Genomic DNA, 26,798 nt, shown 5'->3' with positions numbered 1-26,798 from the left:
ATGGATAAAAAGATCCATAAAAGCGAGACACCGCTAATGGAAACCATATCATGAAAGAAGGTATTAAATACCCATTGCATAGATCAATTGGAGGCGGTTGATCCATGGCAAGAACCTCGACTCGGTGGTGAACTGAAGAGTCATTTCTAGGTTGGGTAGCGGTGCTCTGTTTTCCAAGTGTCGTTCTCTCTTTTGATCTAGTTTGACTCACTTGCGTGGATTGTTCTGTATGTTGGTTTCTTACCCTCTATGTTATAAATTCCTTAGCATATGAGAGAATTTGCTTGAGTTTTAAATGCACTGCATGTGGCGTTAATGAGATGATTTTATGGATGCACATAAATGAAATTCTAATTACAGTCACAGTATGTGGATCTTATGTAGAATTGGTGTTAACCTGTCTTTTGTTAAGATAGTGAATAGTCGTGCTTGAGCCGCTATGCAAATTTGTTAACTGTGGTTAAGGCTCGACTGTATAAACTATGGTACAAGTTATTTGTGCTATGCATCCAATGCTGCGCTTCTGATTAATTGTGCATAATCCCTAAGATACACATGTTAACGTGTCATGCAATTGTGGCAGACGGATTATTGATTATGTATGATAAATGATTTTGTTTTGAAACGGTAGAGCCTATGGTTCGGGTTATCTAATATATGCATTATGCATTATAGGATGAATTGCATCCATTGAGGCGTTCTAATTATTTATTTGTATTGCATAAGATATATGTCGGTGGTACTTTCGGCCATGACAATAGGAATATGAACATGCTATATGGCAAAACTAGTTATTGTAAATGGATGACCTGATCTCCATAAATGTTGGATTGAATCCTCAAAGGAGGGATACTCGAATGCGGGATATTGAATAATATTGATTGATTCCTCCTCTGTGATGTGATGTAGGCATGGGTAGAAGTGCTTGTGTTAGCTTTGTTATGAGGTAGTTGTATATGAACGCGTGTGACAACCATTACATCTAAATTTATTACAAGCTAAAATTAGTAAAGGAAACCAATATGTTGCCTTTAATACTGTGGCTAGGAGGTGTCTACTGAAAGAGGACCCAAAGTTGATCATAATTCATGGAACAAGGTACCAATCAACCTTAAGCACAATGCAAGAATAGGATGAAAACCTTAAGCATGACCACCAACTCATCGAATGGCCTTGAGGCTGCAATATGCAAGAAGAGGATGAAAAACATTGACTTTGAAAGCTTTTACAACCAGAGAACCTTAAAACCCCAACTCCCTCCTTAGGACAAGTGTATTTGAGTTTACCAAGAGTTGGCTTCCAACACACCCAACGCTCAATGCCAAACATGACATGGTACACTAAAACACAAAGACCGTAAAACCTTTCAACATATCGACAAAGTACACATTCTTCCTTGAAATACACATTCTAAGGAAACCCACAAATGACTTCTCCTCATTTTGAGGATGGTACCTAAGTTAAATTGGATTGCATAGGGATTTCTTAACACAGGGTTCAAAATTATTACAACAATATACTCATTAATCACTAAATATGTCATTTGTAGGAATTGCAGTTAGGTGGGGAGGATAACACTCTTATCCATTTTTAAAGCTAAACCCAATTAATAAGTTCTCCATGTGCCACAATAAATGCAATTTTTATGACTATAGTGACACATCCCTCGAGATTTCCTTCCACACCAACACTTTTATCCATGAACTAAAGAGTGACTATTTCATTATTATATTATACATACATGTTAATATAAGCATTAAAATTTGTATTCCTTTGTAAAAAATGCTAGTCCAAGAGATACATTTGATCACCTTGTCTTGTATCCAATATCCAATGTTGACCCCTATATCCTTAGATCTAGAGTGAAGGTTTCATTTCTAATGTTGTGTTTGAGCTTAAATTCTAATTAAATATTTGGGTTAGCCAAGGTCATTACTTAACTTAATGGCTTTGCAATATACAATGTATCATATTTTTTTTAAGTTCAATTGGTGAGATATGTCTGGGGGATTGAACTTTCGATCACTTGGATACACAAGGGCTTGCCAACATGCTTTTTTCCAATTGTGCTACTACCCTCAGAAAATATACAATGTATCATATTAACATCCACTTAAACCAAATTGACTTTTGGGACACATGTCTCTTTGATGATGAAGGGAATCCAATTATGTGATGTCAAACACATTCCCTCACAAACACTCACAAAGACCCTACACTTTTTAGGGTTCGAACCTAGGTTGTCTGTTATGAAACCAACTCACAAAAAGATAGAAAAGATAGATAAACAACTTAGAAATCAGCCTCTTTGAGGGGGCAACCTCCTTTACATTACACAAAAGAACAATTATTGGATGATACAAATGACAAAGCCTCATTTCTATATATAGGAGTCTAAGGGGTCACAATATAATCAAAGTCAACATAACAATAATAATATAAGGGCACAAAAATAACAATAGTGGGCTTCTATGGGGCACAATAATAACAATATGGGGACAATAAGGGCACAACAATAACAGTAAGGGCCACAATGACACTAGTAATGGGGGAATCACTAGTGTTATAGGGACCTAACATTGTCTATATGGAAACACTGTATAATTTTGAATTTATTTATTGTAGATTTGTACATAGATGGATATTCCTTTCTTTGCATTTATCTTTTAGACTTCTTGCTTTCACCAATTGATTTAGAGCTTATGGAGTCTCAAGTAGCACCAATCCCCTTGCTTCTATTGGATTGAATAACATGATTTCTCTTTTGAAATCCATAATATCTCATTCACATGCTTCCTATTTCTCCCATAAGACTTTAGCACAGACTCCATGATCATGTTTGTGTCCCTCTTAATAACGCACTCCTTGGAAGGGGCCATAAAATCTTTTATTAGGACTAAACTTGGATGTCTCTTCTTTCTTGCCCTTTGATTCTTCATTCAATCATACCACCCATCAACTTGTTATTTTTCCATTTTTCTTATAATGACCTTTGTTGTTGGGAAGGTGCCTTTCAAGTATTTTGTCTTTGCATATGGATACACATAAAGTATCATTATTTTAATCTAATGGACGTGGTTGTTAAAATCACCAATATTTAATTAAATATGCATTGTTATACCTTTGCTCAAGTCAACTTCAATTCAAATTCTAACACATGTGTGTATACCCTTCCTTGCTTAGTTTGTATATTGTTGTAAGTCCCCAATATATTTATGTTGGCTTTTGAAAGATCATCTCATCCCAAAATAAGTAGGGGGGATTCAATATTCAAATCCAGAGTGGGGTTGAAGAAATGGATATTGAAGATGGATTCAATTATAGAAACTATCTTTTGAAAAAAGGTTAGTTTTGCCCCAAAAAGAAAGTCCCTCCTTTGAGACCTTGCCACAACTTCCATAGTTGTGAAATTTTACAATAATAGAACCTCTAGAGTAGAGGTTTACCATATACTTAGAACTTAGGTTGGAATTGATTTGATTCTTGAACTCTTTAGATGATGACTAGAGATCATTAAATACATAGTTTGAAGCGTTTGCTTGTAGTTATTAATGAACTTGTTAACCATCCATAGATGAATACTTCCCTTGCACATGTGCTTGATTTTGTCAATAATGAAAGAATCCTACTATGTTTTTGGTATATTCGACAAGACTACATCTTTAAAATAAAGAAGATTCAATTCTTAATGCTTTGCAATCCTGTAAGAGGGAGGGACAATCGAAGTCACGCAGGAGGAGGTATTCCCTTTGTTTAGCGAAACTCTACAGAGATAAAGCACTAAATGCAAGATTAGCCCCTTGTTTATGTGATAATTAGGGAATATATATCTATTCTCTCAAAGATTAGTCTTATATATTCAAAAAGAATTTCTCATTTATTCTAAATAACACTTAACACTGTTTATAGAATAATTTCTCACCATTACAATCACAATAATCATTTTTCAAGGCAAAAACTACATCAAAACTTTTTGAATATGCAAGTAGATAATCTCCACAAATGAAGATGAAAACATATTTTGAGCATGTTTAAAGTGGATTAAACTATAATAATAAAAGACACAACAAAAATCTTGATACAATAATAGCTCAAATAATTATCTTTAACAAAAATCTATTAAAAATTACTATAAAATTATAAAATGAAATTAACATTAATAAATAATCAATTAATTTATATAAAATCCCAATTTAATAATGAATAATTACTTAATTCTTTAAGTTCCACTTCAAAGAAAGCATTGACACATCAGCTAGAGAAGGGTGCATTATTGTTTTTGGAGTAAGAGAAGGGTGCATTATTGTTTCGGAGTTCTATGTCCGTCGCATCAATATTTTATTTGATGTGCCCAATTATTTTTCCAAAGTAAAACTATTATTCAGCTTAAATAATAGAATGTATAATATTTCAAATTCTATAAAATGTATAATATTTCAAATTCTTTCAAAATCCGTTTTACTAAAACACAAATATATGGCCGTCGATGACATGATCGGACGGTAGATATTCTATCCCGCCTTTAAATTCAAATCCTCTTGGTAGTTTGGCGCCATTGCGCGTATCCCTCTCAACGAGCTCAGTAGCTCGCATATGAACAATCATGGTTTGCAATCGCATAAACATTGCCCCAGAATCGATCCACGAGCCACCAGATCTCTCTCTGCACGACTTCCAACAGTTCATCTGCGTTTCTTCGTGGTCAAAACGATTTCTTTGTTTCTTGATACAGTTCATCTGCGTTTCTTTGTTTTCTTTAGCACCGGCTGAAGGGGAGAACTTTTGCCACATTCCGGGGTCATCTCTGTTCATTATAGAAGGAGGTCTTGTAACCTGCTCCAAACTGCCAGTTTCTCTCTTTGAAAGTTTGTATTGAAAACCAGTGCTGGGTCGAAGGTTTACTCATATGAAGGATGCAGAAAATGAGAGTCCTTTAGTGAGTCCATGAAAAAGGCTTGGCGAAGATTTGGGGCAAAATGATACCTGCAGCAGAGCCAACAAAGTTCCAAAATTAGAGCCAACCTCACCAATTAAAATCTGCAAACAACCTGGAATCCTATCTTTAGGACGAGATTGTTTGAAGCACCCCGAAAACTCAAGTATGTTATTACTATGCTACCTTTCTATAGACTGGAATTATTTCTTTTATTGTTGCAATATCCGTGATATAGTCCTGGTTCAAGCAATTGAAAGATAGACTTGATTTTTCTTCTAGTTGATTATGAGACTCTGTACTCAAGGTCATAAGAAAAAAAATCCAAAACTTTTTAGCTAGTGAAGTATAAGTTCCTGAAAGTTAAATAGTAACTATCTCTATCCAATTACCCACTGTGTAGGCAGGCATATCATTGATTTTAGCAAGCCTTAGCATTTTCCTGTCTACCTGGATAAGGAAGCAAAATACAAACGAATAACTATCTTATCCCTGGTTGAACAGGATAGGTAAAAACCATTGTTTCCTTAAATTAGTTTCATCTTTTACCCCTATAATAAGTTATTGTGTCAGGTTTCTGAACTCTTCCCTGACACACATGAAAGTCACATGCAGTTTCAACAATGGTATTGATAAATTATAACAAATTCTTGTACAAGAACATTCTTATAGTCGTTGCCTCTCAATGCCAAGCAGATGTTGCAATGAGAATTTTGTCCAACCATCCAAAATAGTAAATACATAGCTCCTCCTTCTTCCTTAGTCTTATAGCTATTGCAATATGATTAACAGAGCAAAGATTTAACCGTGTCCTTAACATTAGCACTGAGATGATATACACTAAATCCTGCCATAGTCACTCTAGCTCTCCATTTTCCTGTAACTTCATACCTCTCAATCCTTTCTTCTCCCTCACAAGCAATTATGTTCACTGTGTCTCAGGCAAGGCATTGTTTTTCAACATTCATACGATTTCTGCTATCCCTTTTAAGTGTAGCATCTAGCGACTCAAACACTGATGAGTAATAGTTTAATGCTTCCATGGACTGGGGGATGAAAGGTGTATTATTAGTGTTAACCTCTTGTTTTATGATCAGAAAGTAGAATGTCATGCTTGGAGGCCTTTTTTAACATATTGTTATTGGGTAACCATAAACTGCTATTCACAAAAACCAGGTATCATAATTTCTTTAATTTCAACTTGTTTCTCTTATTGGGGACAATGAAATGTACTGTCTTGCAATCTCTCTCACATGCAAATGAGCTAGCAGGTTTTCTTGAAATACAATTAAGAAACTGCTGCAAAATTAGCAAATTAACTCCATAAGATTCCCCCACAAGACAATGCTGTTGCTTGCCCCTTGTCATAGTTAGTTGCTTGGAGTCCACAAAATACTCCCACCTCCTTTAAGAATTCAATTCATCTCCAATCATTCGCTGCTTCTGTGGGGAAGGGTGCATTCTTCTTGTTACCTCTCAAATTGTATGTAATGATAAGAGCCCTAATCCACAATGTACAACTTCAGGGAACTGTTAGGATGGTCACCACCTTCACCTCAACAACCTATCCTCTTCACTTTAGGCTGGCTCTCCTTTGGCTCAAGGGGATATACCTAATACTATTAATAAGACAAAGAAATGAGGCACAAGGTGAAGTTGAGAGAAGCCTTAGTAAAATAGAGTTTTGGAGTTTTATATTAACTCATGGTTTTATAAAGTTTTTTTTGAGAAATAAGAAAAGATATGTATTAAAAGGTTTGCACAAACTGTACAAATGTGGATAGAGAGGTATGTTTTAATGGTGATGGATTTTCCCAAACTTACATATGCAATTTTAGAATTGTGCAAGTGCAGAAAACTGTGAAGTATGTCTCAGGCTTGCCAGTGTGCTACCCTGTTCACGTGGACTCAATGAGTTCATGTTCTGCCCTTTTGGTCTATGTAAACCCTTTGTGTTGGCTCACTTGAGAGGCACATAGTGTTAATGATGCTTGTTTTGAACACCCTGCTTTTAACTACTTCTGTATGCCTTTAGCTTGCCAAAATGGGCTCAATGGAATTTTGGCAGATTAAATGGATTTAGAAAAGACAATGTAATATTGATTTTCTTTTGTTTTGCATTTATTCTTATGCTTATCAATGTAACACTTCTAAAAATTCTTATGTACAATTTTGAAAATTTTGATGTAAAAATTCTCAGTATACATTAGCAAAATCCAGTGTCCTCTCCTCTTGTCCCTGTTCATATTCTTATCAATATTCTTATCAATATAAAAATCCACTACCTTTAGTTCTATGCTCTTTGTAGATATTGCTGTTGGAGGCCTGTTGACTGCTACTTCTGCTGACCTTTGGCCTTTTGATTATTCTTCCCCAAGGATTCTCCCAGGTATCAGGCCTCCAACAAAAATATCTAAAAAAGCATAGAAGGAGAGATAGTGGATTTTTGCCAACTAGAAAACTAGCTCCCCTACTTGCCTTTGTTGATCTGATTCCCAATAATGTTCTTGGCATGTGGGGAAATAAGGGTCTTGACCTCTTCAATTTAGCCCCAGCACTCCAACTACAGGAGCTACACCACCTAGTCATAAATAAATGATACAGGATTAGGTAGTAGGAGAATGGTAGTCATAAAGAAATGATACACCATTGGGTAAGGGGAGAATGTTCTGGGCTCTTTTTTCTCAAGAAAAGTGGTATTTTAAAAATTATGTTTTTTTTACTCAAAGTTATGGAAATTTTGGTTATATTTTGAAAAAAGTTGTAGTTATTTATGTAAATCCAAGTAAAAAATTTTAAATTTAAGATTTCTTTTTTTTTATAGTGTTAAATCTATTTAGACCACCAAAAGCATAATTCAAACACTGCATTTACAAGAATTTTTGAAATTTGTTTGCCCTGATTCAAATCACTTTTGGCCATCCTCCCAATTCCTCTGACTCCATCAGATAAATACCTCAGGCCAACTCAAGAAAAATGATCACTGGGATTAGAGACTCCCCTTATACAATGTCCATTTGATCCTGTATATAATGCCATTCTATCCATATGAAAAATTGTCATTATGATTAACCACCGAATAATTTACATTACCACTAGTCATAATGATTAACGACGGAACAATGTACATTACCACTCTTAAGATTGTTGGAGGATCAAATTTGATCCAATTTATGACACTAGAATTTATGGTTGTCAATATAAATTCTGTATATTTAGTTGAAGAATTTAGTTATTTTTTAGTTAGATGATTAATGCAGTCTACAATTAAGAAAGTTCCCCGGTGAGTAATGCAATCTACAAAGAAAGATCCCCGGTAAGAAAGATCCCTGGTGAGTAATGCAGTCTACAGTTAAGAGGGACATAGTGTCATTCATCCTGGCTTTGAACACCCTGCTTTCACCGACTTGGTGTTTCCAATGTGTTTACCTCTGTATGGCGAGCTCCCTGAAACCATTTAGCTTGCCAAAATGGGCTCAACGGAATTCTGGGAGATTAAATGGGTCTAGAAAAGGCATTCTAGTATTGATTTTCTATTATTTTACCTTTATTCTTATCAATAAATGTAAAAATTGTATTCTTATTTTTATCAATCAATATAAAAATTCTTTAAATTTTGATGTAAAAATTCTTTAAATTTTGATGTAAAAATTTTAAAAATTCTCAAAAGGGCAAAATCCAGTACCCCTTGTCTTGTGGTTATTAGTATACATTGGCAAAAATCCACTATCTCTCCTTCTATGCTTTTTGTAGATATTTTTGTTGGAGGCCTGATACCTGGGAGAATCCTTGGGGAAGAATAATCAAAAGGCCAAAGGTCAGCAGAAGTAGCAGTCAACAGGCCTCCAACAGCAATATCTACAAAGAGCATAGAACTAAAGGTAGTGGATTTTTATATTGATAAGAATATTGATAAGAATATGAACAGGGACAAGAGGAGAGGACACTGGATTTTGCTAATGTATACTGAGAATTTTTACATCAAAATTTTCAAAATTGTACATAAGAATTTTTAGAAGTGTTACATTGATAAGCATAAGAATAAATGCAAAACAAAAGAAAATCAATATTACATTGTCTTTTCTAAATCCATTTAATCTGCCAAAATTCCATTGAGCCCATTTTGGCACGCTAAAGGCATACAGAAGTAGTTAAAAGCAGGGTGTTCAAAACAAGCATCATTAACACTATGTGCCTCTCAAGTGAGCCAACACAAAGGGTTTACATAGACCAAAAGGGCAGAACATGAACTCATTGAGTCCACGTGAACAGGGTAGCACACTGGCAAGCCTGAGACATACTTCACAGTTTTCTGCACTTGCACAATTCTAAAATTGCATATGTAAGTTTGGGAAAATCCATCACCATTAAAACATACCTCTCTATCCACATTTGTACAGTTTGTGCAAACCTTTTAATACATATCTTTTCTTATTTCTCAAAAAAAACTTTATAAAACCATGAGTTAATATACAAGGTGAAGTTGAGAGAAGCCTTAGTAAAATAGTAAAACTGCTGCTGGTTATTACCTTGCTCAATCTACCACATACATCTTTTTTATTGTCATTTTCTATCATGGTGTATACATTTTTTTCAACAATTTTGAAGTGTGCCCTGCCTTCAATGCAATGTTGGTTCCAGGAAGGAATATAATCACTGTCGAACTACCATGACTGCCATTTAATGATATCAGGCCTGTTTCTTCAAAATCTAGCAAGCTCTCACAAGGCAAAGGCCAGACATTAATAGAACAATGAGGTGCATTTCCATTGTCACCTCAGCAATCCTCCTTCTGCTTTTTAGTGGAATTATACCACACAGGAGGCTTCCCAATTTTCACCTAAATGATATTCTAAGTTATATGGATCAAGGTGATATATCAGATGAATCAAAGCTAAGTAAAGGTACTTTCAATGGACAAGGGCACAATTGTCTATGTGTAGGAGCAGTGTACCATATACAAAGCCCTAGAGAGGTACTTGTGACCTAGGGTTACATCGTGTAGATCAACAAAGGGATGCCTAGGTATACAAATACCAAGAAAAGGTTTGCAAATAAGAAAAGGCAAACCTTCGATTTAAGACCCAAGTTGAAGCCTTAGCCAAAGTTAGGATTTAGCTAGGGCACAAATTGCCTAGGGTAGACTGTTGGGGAAAATTCAAGCATGAAGAGAGCTAGATTTTGAGTGCCAAGGATCAATCAAGTTTAACTCAAGCTACTAAAGCCTCAATGTCTATCCAATAGGAGACCCTTGTTGAATTTGACCCTATGCCCTAGCCCTAGCGGCCTGCTTTAAAGGACTTCAAAAAATAGAAGAGGAGATAAGATGAAAGTTTTTATGATTTTTGATCACCAAAAGGATTCCTAGTGCCTTTTCCTACCTGGGTGATGTAGTCTATAGGGCTAAATTTAAGATAAATTAAATTTATGCTTGGAGTAAGAGGGAAAACCCTAGTTTTCACTTGATAAACCCTAGCTATCTTTTTAATGGGGGGGAAATTAAATAGATGAAAGCTCTCTAGGAGGTCCTTTATGGTATTCAAGGTTTAGCATGCAATAATCAAGCAAGATTTCCATATAAGATATGCATGTAGAGATGGAATAAGAAAAACCCTAGCATAATTTTATCACATGAAAAACAATAAAAATCTGCAATTACACTTAAATTCTTCCAAGAAATAGCCTTCTTTCAATCCCAAAAAGACACCTCCAAGACACAAATCATTCGCCAATAGCAATGGGTCCAAAAAGATCACATCTCCACAAGTAGCGAGTTGCATCTAGGCTAAGTAGAGCTTTATAAAAGAGGTTGAAATCCACAAGTGATGATGATAAACAAGGGAGTGATCCTCTATTTATATGAGGTCAATCACTTCCATTAGTTTTCCTAAAAGCCTTATAAGAAACTTAATTCTGAGTGGGCTTGAAGTAAATGGGCTACCAAGCCAACTCAATAGTTCAATACAAAAAAATAAGCCACTAATGCTCGCATGCATGGGTTGAAACTCTTCCCAAGCATGATGTTATGCCCTTTTAGGGGTAATAAAGCTCCAAAAATACAAAACAAGGGCTAGATGCATCTCCAACCATCATAATCAATCATGAATTGAGGTTGAGTCATCAAATCAAGCCTTAAAACATCTCCCTTTATTTTCCTCCCTTCCTATGGATTATAATTGATAATCTAATATTTTTTAACTTCATTTGATTCTCTGAAGTTGATTCCCTTCCTCCATTTTCATTAAAATCATCATGTTATAAGGCAAAAGGGCATACCTTTATATGAAATTTTGCCAGCAAAGAGTCCAAAATTAAATTTTGGACAATTAAATTTTCATGCAACTAAGCAACATTGCTTTTTAACAATACTCTTGGTTCAACATTTTTTGACAATGGTCTTGGTTCAGTACTTTCTTACGAGCAGAGCCCTCTCCATTCCTTCAAGCAAGAGTGGTCTCCTTGGAAAAACAATAAATCTGACCATTTCAATTTTTTCATAATGTAATACCTTGTACCGGATATCTTTGGTTTATGCCTTCTAAAATCTTGGATACCTCATCAATTTTTCCCTTAGAGAAACACTGTTTTACAGAGTCAAAAAGTTAGTTTCACAACCTCTTCTAATTATTTTGCCTTCTAATTGTAATGATTTTTCCACTTCACTGGTCTGAAATAGAGCAGACATTACTTCTGTGTATACTTTAACATGTACAGAGGATTTACAATCTATCACTTCTTCAAGAACTTTTTATGCCTCAATTTTTTTTCCTACCTTCCCAAGATGATGCATGCCATAGATAAAACTTGCATGACTTGGAACAACACGTTCCCTAAGCATTTTGTTCAGTATCTGGGCAGCGGCTTGAACTTTCTTTGATTTGCAGCAAGCTTTGATGAGTGAATAGTACAGAGCATCCTCCTACAACATGGCATAGAGCAAAATATGCTTAACAGAAGTAGTCATTCACATCAATAGCAGGAAAACCATCCTGATGTGTTTCCAACAAAACATTATCTTGTGATACCCTACACACCACCATATTGGGTAAAAATGTAAAACTAGCATGTGTACCCCCAATGCCAACATTTTTTTCAAGAAGTTCCAAACCATAGCAGACAAGACTCTAGATACTAAAATGACAAGAAAAGTTTACAAAACTTTGAGAATTGTCAAGCCTGTTTCAGACTCTCAGATATCTAGTGGGCTATGCCTGTCCATGAATGCACGTGAGAGACCAATAATATACAAGAAGGCAATGAAACAATCACAAAAGCACCTACACTCAAAATTCCATTCTGGAAAGAAGGAAAAGACTCACTAAGGATACCAAGGGGTGCAAAATTCTAGATGTGAGGAATAGCAGTTACTGAGGAATACGGTTCATCTATTCTTACTGTTACAGATAATGCATTTACCAGATTGACTCAAGGTCTATTTCCTAGTGTCATGGAACACTGTGTTTTGATGATGGCTTTTGGTCTTGTTCCCATGGAACTGTAGTTGCATCTGGCTTAATCAATATGAAAGGGCTGCCCTGTGCGCGATTAGGAAGAAGTTTCCTTTCTTTCTCCTCTGGGTTATGTTTCAAAATTATAACCATCAGCTATCGGCATGTTGAAGGGATCACACACCTTTCAAGCAGAGCCCATTTTTCTGCAGGATTGTCCATAGGCATTGTTGCAGGTAACACCCCTTCATACAGAAGCCAGTTTTCCACAGAAGAATGGTGGCTGTTCAGTGACTCAGGGCCTCTCTGTGCAGTCACAAGTAGTATCAGCATTATAACATATCCTTTCAGAATTCAAGTATATCTTCTCACTGGAAAGCAAAACAACCTCACTTCAGAAACAACAAACAGTGTAGATTAGGGTGAAATTTGTGATCTATGATCTTCCTGATATATGTCATTCCCTTTCTAATCTTGATGACATTTTACAGGTCTGTATGAGCAGAAAGAATTCTCTCAGTGCTTAATCATTTTGAATTTTTATGGCTTCTCATGTTGGTCCCCATGTGAGTATCAGTTAATACTGCTGTCAAATTGTATAAAACAGATAGACAGGAGGACTGAACACAGAAGGTCTACATAAACCAGTTTTGCAGTGCTTCCTTTTGCTATTCATAAACAACTTGCACTGTGGGAATGTACTACCTGCAAGGTTGCGTTGTTTGTTTCATGAAAGGCTGGCCGCTAAATGGCATTGGGAGCCCAGTTGTTTACTTTCCAAGTTAGTCATTCCTATCAGATTTACTTTGGCTAAATATCGTAAGTTAACACCCCATCTTTTGTGTCATATGAAGTTGAAGTTGAATCTTTAGAGTAACAATATTCTCCAAGCTTGTTTCTTTTGTTCAGCAAAATAGATTTCTAAGTTTATTGTTCTTTGTGTCACTGGCCCATAGCAAGGTTGCTTATTTAAATAATTTATTCAAATTATCATTTCTGTTATTAAACAAAAAATATTGTATAGCCCAGAATTGGGCCCACTGGAGTTCATTCCCCTGTTAGGTCAACATAAAACCTTTGTTGCATAGATCAATGGGCCATGCAACATTGGGCATATCATTTTTTAAATTTCAATAAAAAAAATTATTTGAAAATTAAATTTTTAATATAGTTTTTTTATGAAGAACCCAAAGAACCCGAAGAACCCAAAGAACCCAACCCAAAGAACCCGAAGAACCCAAGAACCCAAGCACACGAAGAACCCGAAGAACCCGAAGAACCGAAGAACCCGAAGAACCCAAGAACCCAAGAACCCGTTAAAGGAAAAGAACCCAATTTTTTTTTTTGAAGAACCCGGTTCTTCATGGAAGAACACGGTTCTTCTGGGTTCGTCTGGGAAGAACCCGTACCCGAATCCGGTACTTGGGTGCGGGAACCCGGGACGGGTTCGAGAACCCTACCCCCGGGTGCGGGTACCCATGCAACACAGATTTTCATGGATATAACTTAATATAACTTTCTTATGTAGAAAACATGGCTTATCTTAGGCTTAACCATGCATATAAAATACCACCTATCATCTTCATTGAAAAAAGAATGGTGTCTTTGTTCATAAATATCAGTGATTAATCATAGGAATGGCTATTATTCTCTATCAAACAAAATCAAGGACTAAGTAATGAAGATCTTGGTCGACAACAAAACTTATGATTATTAACTTCACATTAAAATTCACTTCATCTCTGCCACCTTCAAGGAAATCTTTGTTATCCATCACCATATTGATGTTGTGACTTGGTCCTTGAAAAACATTCAGCATGTTTGATTCATGGAAACCTTCAAGTTAGACAGTATATGTCATGCTAACTTGCAAGAGATTGGTGTGAGGTACATTGAGGCTTGCAGGGCCTGCCCTGCAGTTTGCCCTCATGAAAGCATAGAAGTAGATTATAACCAGTTTCTTAGGAAACCATGAATCCTTTCTAGCCTTGACATCTCCGTGACCAACAAGATATACAACTCCTGATAATTCAGAACACTTCCATAGTTCCAAATGTACATCACAAGAAGGAAGCAGGTGGCAAAAACCATTTATCCAACCATTTCCCCCACTTTCATCAAAACTGCAGAAAAATAAATTAGCTCAGTTGATCCAAATAGAACAGGAAATCCAATCGCAAGGAATATATTTTTTGCCCATATAAGAACCATGACAAGAGTCACTAGGCTTGTAGTCACCATAATCATCTCTACCTTTGCAATGCCATATGCATTTGATATCTCGACCGTGCTCTTAAAACAATCACATACCAAGACACACATTATCATTAGAACCCAGTTGATGACAAGAATGTAGATCTGACCCATGAATCGTCGGGATGTGTGAATTATTTTCAATCTGGGAAAGCATCCTAGGGCCATGGACATTTTAATAGATGAAATTGTTGTTGAGATCATTGCCTGGCTTGCAATCATGGCAACAACACTAGCTATCACGAAGACTGGCCAGATAAAACCATCTGGAATTGAAGCAGAGAATACGTTCTCCACCACAGAGGGATGCTTCATAAGATATGCAACTTGATCCATGTAAGCCAATAGTAGGCATGGGAATACTACACATGTGAAGGCTATCTGGATGGATCTTACTGAGAAGTGACCCAAATCAGCAAACATAGCTTCAGCTCCTATTATGCATAACATGCAACCTCCTAGGGACATCCATGCTTTGATAATGTTCCTCTTGAACAAGTAATAGATATAAACAGGATTGAATGCCCTTAAAATTGTCATGTCATGTTAAATAATATTGTAAAGTAAAAAAGAACCAATAGAGAAAAACCATATCATGAGTGCCAGAGAAAATGTCATGCCTACTTTGCTTGTACCAAACTGTTTTATGCTGAACAAGATCACCAGGAATATGATTGAGACAATGACCACTGTGTCTTCCGTAAAGCTAGATATTTCATCTTGCATGCCACTAACAACAGACATGACTGATATTGCAGGTGTAAGTATGCCATCCCCAATTACCATGGAAGTACCCATGAGAAACAAGAGTAGCAGTAGGGTCTTCAATTTTGTACTTCTCTAAAGGCTTTCTTTGATTCTTAATCATCTTTCCAGTTTCGGGGTGGGCAACTTGAGCTTGAAATTGGAATTTTTTTCATCTGATGGTTGCTGGTTGGGGAGCAGATTGACCTTCGCATATGTGCAAATCAAAGAGTACAAGGAAAATGTCCCCCCTTCACCATTGTCATTGGCTTTGAGCATAATGAACACCTATTTAGCCAAAGGGATGAGGGCTATTGTGTACATCACTAAAGCTAATGCACCCAAAACATCTTCCTCTCCTTTGGTACGAGCTTGGATGAATACACTAGTGAAAACATACAAGGAGTTGGTACCCATATCTCCATAGACCACTCCAAGTGTTTGGAATGCCAAGTCGAGCGTCCGTCCTAATGAAAGGTCCTTATCATGGCCCTTATGAACACCGGGCACGTCCATGGCCTCCACATCAAAGGAATCCACTCACTTGGTCTTCAGAACGAGCCCACGCCTCATTTTGTGTCATGTCTGATCATCGTCAACAAACCACCTTGGGGATTACCCTTCCATTTCACTGCCATCAACCGACCTGGACTCTGATGACAACAAAGACATTGAGCCCTCACTGATCCCATCCCTGTCTTTCTCATCCTAGACATTGATATGATAATGGGGTTGACAATGACAAGAATGATACACAAAAGAGAAATCAATAAAAACTTAGGAGAATCCCCACAACTGTTTATAAAAAAAGCACAAGTTTATCATCCAAAGAAGCAATTTCTGCATTCAAAGACCACAATCCTCAATCTCATAATTTTATCATCCATAGAAACAACTCCTGCATTCAAATCCCATAATCCAGAAAAAGAAAGAGTTCAATCTCTTCGACCCACATCGTAACATCGCATCCCACATCCAGATTTCCATTGAAATCTTGAAAATCCTCATATCCAAATGATTTTTTGCAGTGACTTCTATGAATACATTACCATCCTTCGATCAGAGCGTTTTTGTTAAAGAAGAAACATATTATATATCTTCAAGGAGAAACATATAATGGTAATGCAAAGTTCTAAAAGGTATGTGATCCTTAGGCTTATTGGAGAGTATATAAAAAATTTCACACCTTTTTATGAGATATGGGAGGAAAACATGTTAAAGATTTTTAATAAATATAAAATTTCCAAAATGATGCTAGTTACGTGTGATTCTTTTTTCATTGTTTGTGATTATGAAAAATGAAACTCAATGTTTTTTCATTAGTGCACACATATTTCATTATATAATTGCATATAGAAAAATCATTCCAGAGCCGATAACAATAAAAGTGAAGAATTTATGGTCCAACGTTATATTTAAGGGAGATGTTTAAGGATGACGTTTGAATTTTGTTTTTCATTTTAAGACATTTGGAGCAAATATTAGGAAGGACTTTGAGAGAGGATTGTCCTTGATTTTCGAAAATGGAGTTGTTCCTTTCCAGCCATATGCCCCAAGTGACCATCAAAGGGAGAGCTCATAAGGTTTTTGGATGTTTTCTTTATAGCCATTTTTTTACACATATCCATAGAGTCCCCATGCCATTGATGTGAATTACTTGTTCGGTTTTTTTTAACCAAAATTTTTAACCAAACAAGAAAAATTAAAAAAATGCCTCAAGATCAAAGACTGAAACAAAGACCTATTGACATACCTTTTAAAGTATGGAAAGAACTTGTAAAATCATATGAGAAGTTGGATGCACAAAGAAAGCCGGCAATGAGAGCATTCAGGTATTGAATTTTTCATTAAACATTATTTAGAATGTATTAATACTTATAAGTATCTTAGACATGTATTTGTGTGAAAATAAATTGAATTGGTTTATGTTTAAGGACAAGGCATCCAAGGCGAGGTTAACCAAGACAAAAGTCACTCATCGTAGTGGCCAGAAAGGTTTAAAAGCACTGATAACAACCTTTGTAAGTATATTAAACATGTGATATTTTTTTAATAAATTTTGTACTAGAAGAAAGTCATTGTTATCTAATTTCTCCCTATTTACTGATTGATAGGAACTAAAATATGGAAGACCTCCAAATCATTTGGAAAAGGAGGTGCTGCAGCAAAAGAGATGGGTTGAATTTGTTGTTTGGATGGACTCTATGGTATGTAATCTTAGTTGGATTTCCAATATACTTTTAAACCATATTTTCATTTTATTTTTTAGTACTATTAGATATTATATCTTACCTCATTTTATGGTTAACATTGTATAACAAAAACATGCGTTGTGTTATGTAATTAATACTAACATGTAATATTGATTTTTTTTGTCAGAATGCTATAGGTAATGATTGCCAAGACGATGATCCAAATTATGTTCAACATATATCAGGAGATGATGAGGATGAGGATGAGGATGATGGTGGTGAAGGAGGAGATGATGATGATAGTTGCGGTGTTGGTGATGATGTGGATCAGAGTAATGAGGATGGTCAAGATGATCATGAGGATGATCTTGGTGGTGGTAGCTAGGCATGCACATGCATTGTTTTTTATGAAGAAATTATTGTGTAGAATGACATTGTTATGTTTAGATGGGTGTTGTGAATTTACCATATATCAATGAGACATTTTGATTTTGTAATCATACGATGAGTTTGATTTATGTATGTTGTTAATTTATCGTAGAATAACGATATTCATGAAATATTTTGATTTGTTAATCATATTTGAATTTTACTTGTTTTGATTAAAAATAACACTGATTTTATTAGTATTATGTTGCTATTTTATACATGTTTTGAAAATTGTTAATGACACATTGTTATTTTTTTGGATGGATGTTGTCAATTTCTCTTAAATTTCTTTACAAATGATTTTGAATTGTGATATCTGCTTTAATGATATTTAGAAACTATCATATATTTCACTATGAATCTAGAAAGGGGGTCATATGTGTAAAGAAAAATATACTCTATATAAGAAGTCAAATGCGGATGTAACCATGGATGCAAAATTGAAAGTAAAATTGGGTGTTAAACTAGGAATTAATACAAAATGCAAACAATTGACATACAAAGTGTTTTAAATTAGAAGTGAAAAATTGTGCAATAGTTGACACAAAGAAGGGAACAAAACATGGCATACAAAAGGATATCAAATTGGGCAAAAACAAGGACACATAAATGGGCACCAAATTAGATGCAAAAAAAGACAACAACTAGATGTAAAATAAGATGCAAAGTTGAGCGTTAAAAAGAAGCAAAAAACGTTACAAATTAATATGCCAAATGATGATGCAAATAATGGTGTAAATTTGGGATGCAAACTTGGGTGCAAAAAAGGAAAAAAAAAAGATGTAAAAAAAGACATAAAACAAGATGCAAAATGGGGCTGAAAAAAGGTGAAACCAAGGATGCCATATTGGATGTAAAAAATGATTCCTAATCACATGCAAATTTAGGCTCGAACTCAGACACAAAATTATATGCAAATGTGGACACAAAATGAGGCAAAAAAAGATGCAAATTTGGATGGTGAAAACGATGTAAAACTAGACACCAAAAAAATGCAAAATTGGATGAAAAAGTCGGTGTAAATAATGGTGCAACATTGGACACAAGTAGACACAAAAAAATGGTGCAAAAAGGGGCATAAAATAGCTTAAAATTGGATGCAAAACTTGGTGCAAAAACAAATACAAAAGTAGATGTAAAAAATGGCTCTAAATTGAATGTACCATTAGACACAAAATAAGATGCAAAGGTGGACACAACACATGACTCAACATAAGATGCAAATATAAATGCAAATTTGGATGCTCAAAATGATGTAACATTAGATGCAAGAGATGGTGTTAAAAATGATGCAAAATTGGATGAAACAAATGACGCAAAATATGGTGCAAAATGAGATGGGAAAAATGGAGACAAATCAAACGTAAATGTGGATGTAAAAAATGGTCCAAAAAAAGATGCAAAAATGGGCACAAAAATGGATGCAAAATTTGGTGCTAAATCAAATTCAACACATGGTGCAAAGATAGGCACCAAAGCTGGTGCAAAAATAGAAGCAAAAACTAGTGTAAGACTAGATACAAAACCTGGCGTAAGACTAGATGCAAAAACTGACACAAAATGGATGCATAAAAAGACGTTAAATTGGATTCAAAATACAGTGTAAACTTGATGCAAATGATGGTGCAAAAATGGAAGCAAAGAATGACACAAAATAGGAAGCAAAAGAGAATGAAAAATAGATGCAAAAAATGACACAAAACTAGAAGCAAAACCTGTCATAAAATAAGATGCAAATCTTGGTTCAAAATTTGACGCAAAAAATGATGCATAGTTTGGTGTAAAAAATGATGCAAAATCTAGCGTGAAAAAGGATGCAAAATCAGGTGCAAAAAAGGACGCTTTAAAAATTGTACAATAGAGCCAGATTTAGCGCCAGGTTGCTCATCACAATTACAAAAAAAATGCACTAAAATCTGGCGCTAAATCTGGCGCAAATCGTTGGTTTTGTTGTAGTGGATGATCCTTTGATTGTCCCATCTGAATCTGAGATAGACTCATTCGATGATGCTATGCCTTTGAGTCCATATGAAATTGCTTATGAAGCCGTCATGTCTTTTACCGACTCGCGTTCAACCCAAATCGACCAAATGAATGTGGTCAGTGAAGAGTCACTTTTCACATCAACCTTAGAACGGATAGCGTTTCCCGAAGTCGTGTCATCTGACGAGCAACTTCGCGAAATCCTAAGTGTAGACGATCTACCATGGGAAGATCTTCATCATAGATCTTCGTTTTTACCTGAGGATGATGCTTTTGAAAACGATTTTTCATCTATCTTTACCGCCGAATATGTCAAAGACGCTCAGAATCCAACGAAACATTCTGATTCAGAGTTGAATTTAGGGAATATTTCTCGCACTATTCCCATTGACATTTCAGTGAAGCCCGGAATTGAGGAAAACATTCATATAGGTGCCTCATGTACAGAAGATGAAATTCGAACTTACAAGGCCCTATTCCAAGAATTCCGCGATGTGTTTGCCTGGTCTTACGAGGAAATGCCAGGAATCGACCCTGCCATTGTTGTTCATGAAATAAAGACCTACCCGGACGCTAAACCCGTCCGGCAACGGTTGCATCAGATTCACCCTCGGAAAGCGGCTGCGATTAAAGCAGAAGTCGAGAAGCTGTTGAAAGCAGGTTTCATTTATCCAATCCCGTTAACGGATTGGGTATCGAATATTGTTCCGGTTAACAAGAAACAAGGAACAATAAGAATCTATATCGATTATAGGGATATAAATCGAGCTTGTCCAAAAGACAACTATCCAACGCCTTATATCAATCAAATAATTGATGATTGTGCCGGAAGTGAAATGTTTTCCTTTATGGATGGTTTTTCAGGCTATAATCAAATCAATATTCTACCTACCGATCAACCAAAAACGGCATTCATTTGTCCATGGGGGACATTTTCTTACTGCAAATTACCTTTTGGGCTTAAGAATGCCGGAGCCACTTTTCAACGGGCGATGTCTTACGCATTTCATGACATCAAGCACATTGTGCAACCGTACCTCGATGATTTGCTTGCTCATTCTTTACATCGAGCTGATCACCTTGTCCACTTACGAGCAATCTTTATGAGGTGTAGGCATTATCGAATTCGGTTGAATCCCCACAAGTGTGTATTCTGTATAGAGACGGGTCGATTGCTGGGATTTGTTGTTTCAAAAGCCGGCATTCGCGTTGATCCCTCGAAGGTCGAAGCTATCATCAAATTGCCTCCTCCTTCGAGTTTGCGCCAACTCCAAAGTTTGCAAGGGAAAGCAAACTTTTTACGCCGATTCATTCCAAACTACGCCGAGGTCACTAAAGGTTTTACACGGTTGTTGAAATAGAACGCTCAATTCTTTTGCGATGAGATTGCCCAACAATCTTTTGATGCACTTAAACACGCGTTGACCCATGCACCGTTGTTGCATCCTCCCAACTACAACCAAGACTACTTCTTATACCTCGCAGCTTCGCATTCCACCATTGGAATGGTGTTAGTTCAAGAAGATGAATTCGGAGTGGAACATGTGATATATTATCTTAGTAGGACATTAAACCCCACTGAGCTAAAATATTCGCATGTGGAGAAATTGGCCCTGGCAGCCGTTCAAGCTGTCCAGCGTTTTCGTCACTACATTCTTCTCCGTAAAACTACAGTTATTTCGAATTGCAACCCTATGATTTATATTTTGACAAAACAACTGCTAGGGGGCAAGTACTCTAAATGGATCGTTATCCTGCAAGAGTTCGACTTGGAGTTTGAGAAGTCCAAGTCTAAGAAATCCTTAGTTTTTGCAGAATTGATGTGTGATTTTCCGCGTGCTGACACAGAAACTGTGGCAGAGGAGTCCATTGTGGACGAATCTTTGTTTCTTATCAGTACTTTAGATCCGTGGTACGGGGATATAATCATCTATCTCCAAACCCAAACCTTTCGGCCTGAAGCTTCAAAGTCGGAACGTCGAAAAATTCGGTTTCAATCCCAGCAATACAAGATTATTGGAGATACACTTTACCGCCGGGGGGCAGACTTAGTTTTTCGACGTTGTTTAACTCATGAAGAGGCTGAGAGGGTTTTGAATGATTGTCACTCTGGAGCATGTGGCGGTCATATGTCTGGGTATGCCACAGCTCAGAAGGTGTTGCGCGCTAGCTATTTCTGGCCGTCCATGTTTAAAGATTGTATCATTGCGGTCCGGAAGTGCCACAACTGTCAAGTGTTTGATCGCAAGACGCGCGCACCACCTGCTCCTCTCCATCCTATAATTGCCGTTGGTCCTTTCGCCAAATGGGGTATCGATTTTATTACTTGTAACCCTCACTCGGCCGGGGGGCATGCATATATCATCCTCGCGGTTGATTATTTTACTAAATGGGCCGAGGCGATGCCTACATTCGACGCAAGCGGCAAAACAGCTGCAGTTTTCGTATTCAATCATATTATAACTAGGTTTGGTGTCCCACAAGCAATCATCACTGACCATGGGAGCCATTTTCGAAACATCATGATGACTGAGCTTACAAGCCAGCTTGGTTTGCGCCACGATAGCTCTACTCCTTATTATCCGCAAGCCAACGGTTTGGTTGAGTCTATCAACAAAGTTCTGGTTATCATGATCCGACGAACCATTGGTATTCATCGGTCGAATTGGCACAACATGTTATTTTCAGCGCTATGGGCATACCGAACTTCAGTGAAAACTTCAACAGGGTTCACTCCTTTCCAGCTAGTTTATGGCTTGGAAGCTGTGTTACCCATTGAATGCGAAATCCCATCACTTCAAATGGCTGTCGAATTACTCCCAGCCACTTCCGAAGAGGAGAAACGTTTATTATACTTAGCTCAGTTAGATGAGACTCGACGTGACGCTGCATTGGCAATCGAGACTCACGCGAAGCGAATGAAAGCTCAGTATGATAGAAATGTGACCCCTCGGAGTTTTTCGGAGGGAGACCTAGTACTATTATATGATCAAGCTAACGATAAACTAGGTGCTGGGAAATTCGTTCCTATGTGGCATGGACCCTACATTGTAAAGCGAAAGCTAGCAAAAGGGGCCTATGAGTTGGTAGATTTTGATAGGGACTCTTTGGGTAAACCCAGAAATGGACTTTACCTTAAGAGGTATTATGCTTAAATGATGGGTATGGAGAATGTTAGTTAGGTTAGGTTTTCTTTCTAGCTAGTATGTTTGTTAGTTTAGATAGTGTGCTTAGCTTAGAAAGTGTGTTTTTCGTCGTTATTCTGGCTTATCTTGGTTTTACTCTTGATATTGCAGATGTCGACGCCTCTCCAAACATACATTGGATTTGCTGATGGTGCTTGTCGTAGTACGTGGAATATCTCTTCCGCAGCTTGGGTTATCTATTCGCCCTCTGACGAGTTAGTTTCTATGCATGGGGTGAGCCTCGGTCAAACGACGAACAACATTGCAGAATACAGTGCAGTGGTTGAATTATTGTCTGAATCTATTTCATTTGGAATTCGACGTTTGATAGTGAGGTTAGATTCTGAACTCGTTGTATTACAGCTTAATAGAGTATATGCCATTAGAAATCCTGTGTTATTAAGGTTGTTTTTGAGAGTGCGTCTCTTGGAACGTGAATTTGATTACATTGAATATCAGCATATTCCAAGGTCTTTAAATACATTAGCAGATGCAATTGCTTGTCGAATGTTGGACACACATTTACGATAATCATGCAAGTAAATTTAAAAACATTTCATCACATATGTTAAACAAAATGAGCCGGTAATAATGATATATATATAGATAGGAGTGTGTCAAAAATATACATCGTCTTCGATCATAGGTTGAAAAACACCTTATGATCGGCAAAAATGATAAGTACAAAAAGCCAAAAATGTCATATGTGTCTACAAAAGTGACTAGCCAATCACTGGTGGTGCTCTCTATACGAGACCACTGCCCGCGCTACCCTACACAAGAACCTCCTAAAAGGTCCTGGGACTGCGACCACATAGCGCTGAAGTCGAATAGGAATGTCATCTATGGTGGTCTCTGGTATATCCGCCGTCAGACGCTCTAGATCCTGTTCCAGCTCGGCTAAGGTCTCTGCGGCCGCATCCTGTGGGGCTGGTGCTGGTACAGCTGGTACTCTCCTCTCAAAAGCCCGGAGGTTGGCTGGACGCCGTGGACCTACATCTGCATTTTGAAAATTTGTGTTGTCAGTTTTGAGGCGATATATAAAAAAAAAAAATACATAATTTGAAAACTCGTGGAAAATGAAATACCTCTGTCGTCCCACTGTTCTCCCTGTGGAAGAACCATGTCCGGATCATTCCGAAAATCCATTCCGGCATAAGGAAAGTCCTGAATAGCAAAGACCTGGCTCTCTAGCCAGTGAAAGTAACCATCAGGAAATCGAACAACTGCTGCGCCCTCATCAGGATGCCGGGCCATTACCGCAACCCATCTCGTCAACTTAGGCTCCTGAGGCGCCCCAACTGGAACTGTAAGATGCTGGGGGACCAGCATTGGAACTCTCTCTAGGGCAAAGCTCACGACTATAGGCCCATATCCAAAGGTCTTCAGTTGTCCTCTCTTTGCCCTGGTTAGTTGGCCCTTCAAATTAGCCAACACAGCATCGCACCAGTTGAAAATGGTGCCGTGGAAGCAGTCTATAGCCATCCGCATTTGGGACCCGGTGGCTTGGTGCAAAGCGGCCATGCCGCAAAGTCTGGTAACAGTAAAGGCTATCACCATAAGTTCAGGTCGGGATATGTACTTGATTTCTATCCCCTTCTCATGGTTTTGGTTGTTGCACCACTCTAGCCGGAGACTAGCAAGGGATTGGCCACCCGGCCTAGTCCCGAATAGAGAAAGTTGCTCGCCCCTGTTAGGCAAGCCAGTGAGAAAATATATGTCGGAGGGCTCTATCTCGAGCTGGTGCTCTCCGATGTAGAAACATTGCTCCTGAATGTTCCACCTTTCAACCAGCCACTCAAGAAAAGGCACTTGGCCCCTCATGCCAGGTATGGCCCAGTATTTGTACAGTCCGCATACTTTTAATGCATCAATCGAAGGTTGATGACCTATTGCGGCCAAATCAACGTCCTCGTGCTCTCTTTCACGCCAATCAAGCATGGTGTGCTCCCTGCGCATCATAAAACATCAGTTAGGATCCATAAAATTTAAAAATTTTGGTCTATTTTGGAGGTATGAGGGTTTCAATTTGTGTTTTGCGGGGTACGCACCCCGGCCTTTAGGGACAGAGCGTCCGGACGCATCTTCCCTTAAGGCTGGGTGCGTACACCCCGTAATTTTCCCATTGGGAAAATATCGGGGTACGCAGGTCAGCAGTGCATGACCTGCGTACCCCGAAGTGCACATCTTGAAACCCCAAGACCCCCAAAAAATCAAATAAAAGCTTAAAAATGAATTCTAAATGGATGGAAAACAAGAGAGGGGTGTTGTAGAATACCTGGTGAAACGGCGTTCGGTTCTGACGATCGGATTCTCCGCAATCTCCACGGGAAGTTTCTTGTCAAAAGCCCTTTTTTCAACCTCAACAGTAAAATGGTACAAATGACATGGTAAAAAGTCTTTTTATAGGTTTTTTGGATGAATGAATGCTAAATTTGTTTATTTTTCACCATGAAAGGACATTTTTCAATGTATTTTTACCCATCTTAAACAGGTATGAGTAATGTGTCGTTTTTGTGCAGGACAAAAGGACTTTAGAGTAAAATCATCATTTTTCATGAACCAAAACATCAGAGTCATCTTTTAAGCTCTTTTCTGACTCCTAAAACATGAAAAGATTGCCGAGCGTTTCTTTTACACTCGTTAAAACGGAATTAAAAGACGGTCCCCTTATAGCTCTTTTCTGACCGTAAAAACAGGAAAAGATTGCCGGGTTTTTGTCGTTTCAAACTCGATATGGAAATAAAACGACGTGTCCTTGATCGCTTTTTACTTTTCAGGTCAGAGACACTAATCATGAAAGTACTCCTTGGTCGCAAGATCAAGCGGTTCTCCCAGGTATTATTTTATACTTTTTCGAGCTTGGGGGACACAAATTTACGAAAAAGTTCAACCTGGAGTCTTCTTAAGTTTTTCAGACTCTCTAAAATTGAAAAACGCCGAGTTTCTCCTATACTGGGCTCGTTAAAATTTCACAGTAAAGGACCTGTTCAATTACAAACAGGAACGAACCACTCCTTCCTAGGGTTCGAATCAAAACTAGGTTGGACTCATCCGAAGGATGAGCTTATAATCAAGCATATGTTATCCTCCTCAAGCTTGTTAAAAATAAAGAGGTACTTGCCAGAAATGGTGGGGGAAAAGAGAGAAGAATGAGCCTATTTGTTATCCTTTGTCTCAGAAGAAACCTTATTACCACTCTTGAACACGACACTTTTCATTCACCTGGGTTGGGAAATCCTTTACCTCACAGTTGATCAAACCACATTGAAAGTCTTCAGCCGGGTTCCGGGGATTAACTTTGAGTCGTTTATCACCAAGCCATCTATTGTGTCGTTATGTGTTCAAGAGGTCTGCAAGCAAAACTTTCATCTGCAAAATACTTGTCATCCATTTGACCATCCCTGAGTCAGTCCTTACAGCAACATTTCTTCAACTTGAACAATGATTTCGTGTTGTGGGCTTGCCTGCAACGGGTCGCTTTCTATCGACATCAGCACATTATCTAGAGAGATGACTTAGAAATCGTCAGTACCTTGAAGTCTGCATGCATCAATGGCAGGTTTCTCGCCTTTGACGCCAGTTTACATCATTGACTTTCGATCGAAGGATTCCGTGAAATGTTCGACAT

At 37.4% G+C, this 26,798-nt stretch overlaps 1 protein-coding gene and 1 pseudogene across 2 annotated transcripts; one reads left to right on the top strand and one right to left on the bottom strand.

The window, feature by feature from the left end:
* Positions 1-4,556: 4,556 nt before the first annotated feature.
* Positions 4,557-18,101, top strand: LOC149247379 (uncharacterized). 2 transcript variants are annotated; one of them, XR_016265630.1, is made up of 3 exons: positions 4,557-5,099; positions 17,313-17,399; positions 17,493-17,542. XR_016265630.1 is itself a non-coding variant. In XM_089455875.1 (3 exons), the coding sequence occupies exons 1-3, from the start codon at positions 17,271-17,273 to the stop codon at positions 17,953-17,955; spliced, it is 420 nt and encodes a 139-aa protein (XP_089312001.1). In that variant the 5' UTR covers positions 16,971-17,270; the 3' UTR covers positions 17,956-18,101. The 2 variants fall into 2 exon arrangements, 1 of the variants encoding a protein (XP_089312001.1); XM_089455875.1 differs by lacking the exon at positions 4,557-5,099 and adding an exon at positions 17,758-18,101 and having other exon boundaries at positions 16,971-17,399; positions 17,493-17,585.
* Positions 14,222-15,951, bottom strand: LOC149247380 (putative potassium transporter 12 pseudogene; annotated as a pseudogene).
* Positions 18,102-26,798: the final 8,697 nt, after the last annotated feature.

This window comes from Pinus tabuliformis, chromosome 7 (assembly GCF_031772625.1).
Source record: "Pinus tabuliformis cultivar Carrire ecotype Pingquan chromosome 7, CPIR1, whole genome shotgun sequence".
Classification (NCBI taxonomy): Eukaryota; Viridiplantae; Streptophyta; class Pinopsida; order Pinales; family Pinaceae; genus Pinus; species Pinus tabuliformis.
Note: the sequence above shows the minus strand (reverse complement) of the source record. Positions and strands in the feature narration are given on the sequence as shown.

Coding starts and splice junctions, on each gene's coding strand:
- LOC149247379 (XM_089455875.1), top strand. CDS start 17,271: ATGTATTTGTGTGAAAATAAATTGAATTGGTTTATGTTTAAGGACAAG. Junction 17,400..17,492: donor AAGCACTGATAACAACCTTT/GTAAGTATATTA, acceptor ACTGATTGATAG/GAACTAAAATATGGAAGACC. Junction 17,586..17,757: donor TTGTTTGGATGGACTCTATG/GTATGTAATCTT, acceptor TTTTTTTGTCAG/AATGCTATAGGTAATGATTG.